Source organism: Belonocnema kinseyi, chromosome 4 (genome assembly GCF_010883055.1).
Source record: "Belonocnema kinseyi isolate 2016_QV_RU_SX_M_011 chromosome 4, B_treatae_v1, whole genome shotgun sequence".
Taxonomy (NCBI): domain Eukaryota; kingdom Metazoa; phylum Arthropoda; class Insecta; order Hymenoptera; family Cynipidae; genus Belonocnema; species Belonocnema kinseyi.
In genome coordinates this window covers 17,852,372-17,861,534 of record NC_046660.1, presented here as the reverse complement: position 1 = coordinate 17,861,534, position 9,163 = coordinate 17,852,372, and the positions used below count along the sequence as shown (strand labels likewise).

At 24.0% G+C, this 9,163-nt stretch overlaps 2 protein-coding genes across 4 annotated transcripts in view; both read left to right on the top strand.

Annotated features, from left to right (window-relative positions):
• LOC117171399 (vinculin) overlaps positions 1–9,163 on the top strand; it is a 90,781-nt gene that overhangs the window by 56,580 nt on the left and 25,038 nt on the right. For 2 of the 3 annotated variants that reach the window (XM_033358676.1, XM_033358675.1), the window contains exon 12: positions 1,839–1,883. The exons of the other annotated variant lie outside the window; for it this stretch is intronic. In XM_033358676.1, the coding sequence (XP_033214567.1) occupies positions 1,839–1,883 (45 nt within the window). The remainder of the gene's footprint in view (positions 1–1,838; positions 1,884–9,163) is intronic. 3 annotated transcript variants of the gene reach the window in all.
• Positions 4,684–9,163, top strand: part of LOC117171400 (jerky protein homolog-like) — a 6,616-nt gene continuing 2,136 nt past the window's right edge. Inside the window, exons 1-2 of the mRNA XM_033358678.1 lie at positions 4,684–4,822; positions 4,926–5,622. Of these exons, the coding sequence (XP_033214569.1) occupies positions 4,765–4,822; positions 4,926–5,622 (755 nt within the window). The 5' untranslated portion in view covers positions 4,684–4,764. The remainder of the gene's footprint in view (positions 4,823–4,925; positions 5,623–9,163) is intronic.

Here is a 9,163-nt window from a genome sequence, read left to right as displayed (position 1 = left end):
ACCTTTTGATAGAAATTTAATCTTTTTTGGTTAAACTAAACTGTTTTTGATTCGAAATTAAAATATTTTGCAGTTAAAATATCATCGATTACATTTCTCGTTCATAATTCATCTCTTTTGGTTAGAATTTTTAAATAATTTTGTTGCAAATTTAAATATTTTGTGAAAACATCATATTTTCAGTTAAAAAATTTAACTATTTTATTCAAAATTCGTATTTTTTTCGAAAAATTCATCTTTGTTAGAAAATTTATCTTTTTCAGACAAAAGTTAATTGCGCATGAACTATTTTATTGAAAATTAAATTTTTTATGGAATATTCATATTTTGAATTGAAAAATTCAAAGGGGTTTTTTTTTTAGAAAATTAGCCTATTTGGCTTGAAAATGCCACAATTCGGTTAAAACATTTTTTTATGACGGAAAAAAATGTCTTAGTTGCAAAATCTTCTTGGATTGCAAATTCATTTCTTTTGAATAAAAACTCATATAATTGGTTAAAAATATATCTTTTTTGTTGAAAATTCAACTGTTTAATTGAAAATTAATCTTCTTTGGTTAAGTATTCAATTGTTTGGTCAAAAATTAACTTTTATGTTAAAAATTTATATTTTGTGCTTGAAACATCAACTGTTTTGTGGAAAATTCAACAATTAGCTTCATTTTTTTTCTCGACTGAAAAATTTTTCGTGGTTGAATTCAGCTAAATGCTTGAAAATTCATGTATTTTATTGAAAATTCCTATTTTTTGATAAATCAATCTTGTTGATCAAAAACTCCTATTTTTTGGTATAAATTTTACGTTTTTTGTTTAAAAATTAACTGTTTGGTTGAAAATTAATCTGTTTGTTTAAATATACAGCTGTTTTGTCAAAAATGAACTTTTTTGTTAAATATCTTTATTTTGGGTTTAAAAGTAACATTGTTTCTAAAAAATTTTATTTTCTACCTTACAAACTAAACTCTTTTGTCAAAAATGGTCTTTTTTGGTTTGTAAATTCTTTTTTTTTTTTGTTTGAAAGTGTAATATATTTCGACTTGGAATCTTAGGAATACGATACCTACTTTATTTTTATTAAAAATAATTTGTCCATCCTTTTTCTCCTGTTTGAGAATATTTTTGACTCTGAAGTTTGGAATTTTCTCAATCTCTCCACCTGCAAAATACATTTTTTAAATTTCAAAAGTTTTAATAACTTTCATGTACCATTAAAACTTTTGTTTTAATAAAAAAAATTCCAACAAGTTTTTTTTTACTAAGAGGAATAAATTGGAGGAATACCTTTTAGGAAAATTCAATTTTTAATTTTTAAACACAATTTCTACACATTTAGATATTGATAAGTTATTCCTATTTCTTATTTATGTTTTTTAATAAATTTAGTTAATTACAATTTATCCATTAAAATATACTTGAATGGTTTCGTATTAAGAAAAATTATATCTATCACAAAATCTAAAGATGTCTGGAAAAAACCTGGAATTGTCAGGTTTTTTTTTTCCCAAAAATTGAGTAGACATCCTGTAGAATTACTAAAAATGTGAATATGTATCTAGGATTCACGTAATTTTATTGTACAGATCACGCTTGTAGTTTAGATTGTAAATTATTATTTTTTAATCGCACCTTAATCGTAAGCAAAGATTGTTGAAAGATGTTCGACATTTGTTTACAAATTAATTTCAATTTCAAATTTGCAGATACATAAAAATGATTTTAGGAATTAGAATTAATATTGAACTAAAACAAGCATTGATTTAAATAATCGAATTAAAAAATAGTGTCAAATTTACATAATTTTTGAAAGGTTTAAAATTACAAAACATCTTTTTTTACAGACCAACAACTAACAAGCAAACCATACAATTACTTCACAGAGAAAGGTATCTACTTTTGCACGAAAATAAATCTGCATGCTAGAGTTTGTTTTCAATCAATTTTTATAATTGTTTAAATAAACATCTTGTAGCTAACTGAGATATCTGTGATGCTAAAAAAAGATGTTAATACTTTCTTATCTCGAATTTCTTGCCTGGCATAAAATAAGGACTGAGTTCAATTCTTTTTTCTTATTCTACGAATCTACATCTACAGATTTTTCTGGTCTTTCATTCTGGAATATCTTTTTTTTTTATATAAAATTCGGGCCGAAAAATATTTCCTACCATTTTTTAGTTAATAAGTCTTGAATAATATTTTTAAATAATTTTAAAAATGATAAAGGTATAAATCTTCAAGAAAATAGAATTTCTTGTCTACAGAGTATGGCGGTCTAAAAATCAATTTGAAAATTTTTTCTTTGAATTTTCATTCATATCAACCCCAAATTTGTTCGAATCCACACAAAAACTTAATGAGTTAAAAAAATGACATTTAGAGGTTCGCAAGCCCTGTGAATTTTACCACATGTTTCCTATAAGAAAAAAAATTTTGTTGTATATTTTATTCTATATATAATACGAAAACAATTACCATTTAAATATCACCCCCATAAATCTGTTTTATAGGGTCTCAAAAAAAACCCATAAGTGAAAAATTAGGTTTTGCGAGTTTTTGGCGCTAATTATGATTTTTTTCGGGTTTAATTTAATAAAAATTGTTTCTAATATTATATTAAATACCACTTTCTACTGATAATTAGCTGTTTACATACATTTTTTATACAATTTATTATTGTTTATAAAAACTAAAAATATAACTTCCATTTTTGGTTAAAAATTTATCCTTTTTATGTGAAAATTCAACATTTTGATTGAAAAGTCATCGTTTGCGGTGGAAAATTAGTCTTTATGGTGGAAAATTAATCTTTTACGGAATTATAGTTTTGTCCACTTTTTAATTAGAGTAAGATATTCCCTTTTTTGTTATACAAAAAAATGCATTTTTAGGGTTGAAAATTTGTCATTTTTGTAACAAATTAATTTTTATGATTAAAAATTCATTTTTTTTGGTCAAAAATTTCACTGTTTGGTTCAAAATTAATTTTTTTATTGAAGATTCATCATTATAGTTAAAGATTTATGTATTCTGTTGATAATTAATTTCTGTACTTAAAAATTTAACTAATTTGTTGAAAATTCGTTTTATTTTTGGGTAAGAATTAATTTTTTCAACTGAAAGTATAACTTCCACAAATATAACTTCCATTTTGAGTTGGAAATTCCAACTTGAAAATTTTGTAATTAAAAATGTATCTATTTTGTTGAAAATTTTTCTTTTCTGATAGAAAATTAATTTTTTTGTTCTAAAATGTATTCTTTGAATAAAAACTGATCTGTTTTGTTGAAAACTTTTTTTTTGTCAAAAATGTTTATTTTTTTTCAACTTAAAACTTAACTTCTGCATGATTATAGTTAAAAAATTATCTTCTTTAGTTAAAAATTCCTCTTTTGTGATAGAATATTAATCTTTTTGGTGAAAAATTCATCTTTTTGATTGACAATTCCTTATATTGGTTAAAAATGTAACTATTTTGTTGAATATTAATTTTTTGTGGTAGAATATTAATCCTTTTAGTGAAAAATTCATCTTTTTCGTTGACAATGATTTCTTTGATTAAAAATTTAACTATTTTGTTGAAAATTCGTTTTTTTTTGCTTAAAAAAACTTCTAGTTTTGGTTGAAAATTTATATTTTTTAGTTTATTGATTAATTTTCAACAAAGTACACAAATTTTAAAATTATAATGTTGAATCTTTAATTAAAAATGGAATTTTTAATCATAAAGATTCCTTTTCTACCAAAAAGACACATTTTTTACAAAAGTCGTTAATTTTCAATAAAAAATATAAATTTTCAAGCAAAAATTGAATAGTTATATTTTCATTTAAATTAATTAATTTTTAGTAAAAAAAACGAGAAAAAGTGAAAAATAAAAAAAAATAAACTGAAACTTTCTAGCATTATTCTAAGAGAATATTTTTATACGTAGTAATAATATATGGTTGAATCGATTATTGCCTCGCTCTTCCTGAAAAGTGGACAAAATAATAATGAATAAAAAGATTAAATTTCGACGAGAAATACGATTGAAGTAAAAAAAATTTAACTAAAAAAGATAAATTTTCAACAAAAAATAGAATAGTTTTATTTTTAGTTAAAAAATCAATTTTTATAAAAAAAAAGACGAATTTTCAACAAAATAGTATAAAGTAATTAATATTTTGTGTATAAGAAACAATTTGTATTTAAAATAAAACGCAAAATATCATAAGTAGTGCCAAAGGCTCGCAAAATTCAATTTTTCACTTATGGTATTTTTTGTGGACCTTATAAAAAAGACTTATAGGCTTTACGGGATCTGCGGAACCTTTAATATTTATTTATTTTCTTCAGCAATTCATTTATTTTTTTTGTGCACTCAAATTTGGAAGTGATATGGATAAAAATTTGAACAAAAATTTGGATCACCCTACTACACAGCAATGAGCCATTTGAATTTTCCCGCCCTCAGGTTTGCCAATCGCAAATAAAATAAATCACATAAGTTTATAGCAAAGGAAAAGTTTTGCTGCATGATATTATTCTATCTTCCGTCTTTTATCTTTTTTACGATAATTAGATAGGCTGGCACAATATTTACTGAATAAATAATGAAATTTATCGTCGAGAAGTGAAAATCGGTCCAATTTTTCGTCACGTTGGCATGTATGTCGACATTCAAAATGGCCGAAGCTGACAGAAGTGTCAAGATAGTCAAAATTTTCGGCTGAAATTCAAAATGTTTTTACGCAGATAAATGCATTTGCTATCAGGCAAAAGCTTATGTTATTACATTACGCAAGTTGCGGCTTAAAATTACGAGAAATGGAAACAACGGATGGTAAATATCATTCAGAAAATATAAAAATTACTCGCGAAGAGGTTATGCTAATATCATATAACTTTTTTTTCGCTTTTAACAAAACAATTACAAACTCTTCCAGCAAACGGAGCACTTGTACCAGAATGTATAGAAATAAAAGAAGAGCTGGAAATTATTGACAATGAAGACGTCTGCATGGAAATTGTCTGTGTGAAGGAAGTAAATAATTCCAATCCACCTCCTTTAGTTACAATTCGGGATGAAAGCCCGGAACCAAATAGTCGAAAATCAAGCCAAAATCTAGTCGCACTAAAAAATAGTTCACGATTGAGGGAAAAAAAGGTTTTGAAAGGAGAACCGAGTTCAAGTTGTCGTGATAAGTTGATAAATCCAAACCCTAAAATATCAGGAACTTCAAAGAGGTATGATAAACTAAAAAAGGTTGAATCGAACACGTCAAAAAAACCGATTCCAGTTGGTCTCGAAAATAATAGAAAAGCCGTGCCAAAGTCGTTACAAAGTCAGGAAGCTTACAGAATACTGAAGAACTCTAAAATTCTAGAAAATATAATAAAAAAGAAAAAAACCGAAAAGGGGCCCTTAGTACGAGGACCAGCCCCTGACGATTTTATTAAAACTGAATTGGATAAAAGACGAGAACTTAACGAAGCTGTTTATCAATGGTTTTTACGTGAAAGGTATCGGGGTACACTTGTCAATGAACCGATGATACAGCAAAAAGCGATTGTTTTGAAACAGAAAATTGGAGGATGTGAATTCACTCCGACGAACGAGTGGCTTCAACAGTGGAGATTGAGGTATTATCAATTTAAATTTAGGAATTGGATTATCGATCGGGAAATCAGGACCGAAAAATAACAGTGAATTTTTTTTTTTTTTGACTGGAAATTTTACAAATTTGTAGAAGAAAAATCTGTCCACGTTCGATTTCCACAGGTTTTAAATCATTAGTTGAATTATTATGTTTTTCAATTATGCTATTATTTAGCTTACAATGACTGTTTCAAATTTTTTTATTTAAAATTTATTTTTTATTTATATATAATTTTGACAGATATTTAGAAGTTCTGATAAAAATTTCCAAACTAATTTTTAATTTAAATCCAATTTAAAACAGCTTCTGGATTTCTTAAGATTTTTAAATAAAATTCTTGAAGCTTTCCAAGGATGTTTAAACTATTTAAAAGGAAAATAATTTAATTTCTTATTTAAGAAGTGTTCAGTTGAAATTTTTTCAATTTTGCAATATTTAAGGTTTCTAGCTTAAAATTCCATAAAATTATATGATTTTGAAAATTTGAAAATTCATTGATTGTTTTTCTAATTTAGAGCATTGAAAATACAAAATTTTTTATTTAAAAAGTTGTGTGCGTTATTTTAAAAATAGGGTTTCTACGAAATACCTGTTTTGAAATTTCCTGAGTTTTCTAGCCAATTGTTGAATTTTTAACCCAGGAAATTAATTTATAAACAAAGAAATTATATTTTAATAAAATACGTGAATTTTCAACAAAATAGTTAAATTTTTAGGCATAATAAAGAAATTTTCAGCCCAAGAAATTAATTTTTCTTCAATAATATTAATACTCTACTACAAAAGACGAATTTTCAACTAAAGAAGAACTAATTTCTAACAACAAAAATGAATTTTCAACCACAACATTTAATTTTCTAGCAAAAATGTCAGATTTTCAACAAAATAACTAAATATTTAACTAAAAAAGAAAACGAAAACAAATTTTCAACAAAAAAGTTTAATTCTCTTCTAAAATTATGAATATTAAATAAAACAAAATTGAATTTTGAACAAAGTAGTTCAAAGTTAAACTGAAAAAATACGTTTTTGACCAACAATTTTTATTTTTTACCAAAATAGACTAATTTTTAACCAAGTGGTTTGATTTTTAACTAAAAAAATGTTAATTTCCAACTAAAAATCGAGGGAGAAAACAAAAAATTTTAAGGAAGTAGTTCAACTTTTAACAAATTAGTTGAATTTTTAAACAAAAAGATAAATTTTCAACTAAAAAGAATAATTTTTTACTACAAAAATGACTTACAAACTTCAACCAAAAAATTAATCAATTTGTAACCCAATTAGGTGAATCTTCGATCAAAACGATTAATTTTGAACTTTAATTTTCAAAAAAAAAAACGAATTTTCAGCCAAATAGTTGAATTTTCAACTCAAAAGAAAAAACAAGTTTTCAAAAATAGATTCAAATTTTCTTCTAAATTTATGAATATTTAACTAAAAAAGATAAATTTCTGACCAAATTTTTTTCCGCCCAAAAAAGACGAATTTTTAACCAAATAATTTAATTTTCAACAAAAAAAATGAAAAAACATTTTTTAAGAAAGTAGTTCATTTTCAACAAAGTAGTTGAATTTTCAAATTAAAAGATAAATTTTCAACCATGAAGTTTAATTTTCTACAAAAAGGCGAATTTTCAAGTAAAAAAAAAAAGACAATTTTGAAGAAAATAGTTCAATTTCCAACCAAACAGTTGATTTTTTAAATTCAAAAACTTAAATATTCAACCAGAAAAATTAATTTTCAACCGAATGTTTCAATTTTCAAATAGACAGATGAATCCTCTCCCAAAAATAAATAATTTTCAAACCAAGGTGGAGAATTTTTAACCAGAAAAAGTACTTCAGTTAATGGGGAAAAAATTTCATCCAAAAAGTAGAATTTTTAAATCGAAAAGACGAATTTTATACAAAATAGTTGAGTTTTCAAATAGCAAATATAAATTTTCTACCAAAATTATTGTATTTTCAACCTAAAACAGACGGGTTTTGAACGAAATAAAGAACTTCAACCTAAAATGTAGTAGTTACATTTTAAGTTTTTAAAATTAATTTCCGTAAAAAAATTAATTAAAAAAAAATTAGTTTAATTTTAAACCGAAGAGATGAATTTTCAACCAAATAGTTGAACTTTTAACCAAGAGTGGAACCATTGAATTTTCAGCTGACATAGAATTAATTTTCGACCACAAAAAAAAACAATTTTTAAGAAAGTAGTTCAACTTTCATCCAAGCAGTTGCATTTTGAACTAATTTTGAATGCATTTTTCACCAAGAAGATTAATAGTTTACTACAAAAGACGAATTCTTAACCAAATAGGTGAATTTTCAACTAAAAAAGATAAATGAAATAGATATTCAACTATAATGATTAATCTTTGCTTTAAAAAGATTAACTTTCATCCATAAAGATTAATTTTCTACCAAAATTGACGAATTTTCAACAAAATACATGCATTTTCTACTAAAAAATATAATTTTTGTTGAACATTGGTTTTTAATTGTTTTAAAATTAATTTTTCAACTAAAAATTGAACTATGCCATTTTTAGTTTAAAATTTATCTTTTTTAATTTGAAAATTCATGTATTCTGTTGAAAATTTATTTCTTCGGTTAAAAATTTAATTATTTTTTAAAAATTCTTTTTTTTTGTCCAAATTAATTTTTTTTTGTTGAAACTATAACTATTCCATTTTTGTTTCAAAATTGATCCTTTTTTGTTGAAAATGATTATTTTTGGTAGAAAATTAATGTTTATGGTCAAAAGTTCAACAGCTTGGTACAAAATTAATTTTTTTTATTGAAGATTCATAATTATAGTTGAAAATTCATCTTTTGTGGTAGAATATTAATCTTTTGGTGAAAAAATGCATATTTTTGGTTAACAATAGATGTCTGGTTTAAAATTGAACTCTTTCGTTTAGAATGCGTTTTTTATGGTTAAAAATTAAAATTTTCAGCTTTCAATATAACTTACATTTTGGGTCGAAAATTAGTCTTTTTTAGTTTAAAATTCATGTATTTTGTTGAAAATTCGTCGTTTTTCGTGGACGTTACTGATAAGATACATGTGTGTTTATATGTAAAATATAAATCGTTTTAGTTTAAAACTGATCTCTTTGTTTGAATTCAACTGTTTTTTTTTAATTTAAAATTAAAATATTTTTGGTTTGAAATACCAAGTATTAGGTACATTTATTGTTGAAAATTTATATTTTTGATTGAAAATTCAATAACTTTGTTACAAAAAAATTTGTTTGTTAATAATGTATCGTTTTAGTGGAAAATTCATCTGTTTAATTGAAAATATGTTTTTTTGAAAATAAATTCTCTTAATTAAAAATGGAACTATTCCATTTTTTGTTGAAAATTGATCTTTTTTAGTTAAAAAATCCACCTATTTGGATCTTCATGGTTGAATTTTACTGTTTTTGATTAAAAATAATAATATTTTTAGATTAAAATCTTGAAATAGTATCGAACATTACGTTTTTCATCGTAAATTCATATTTTTCGTTTGAAAAT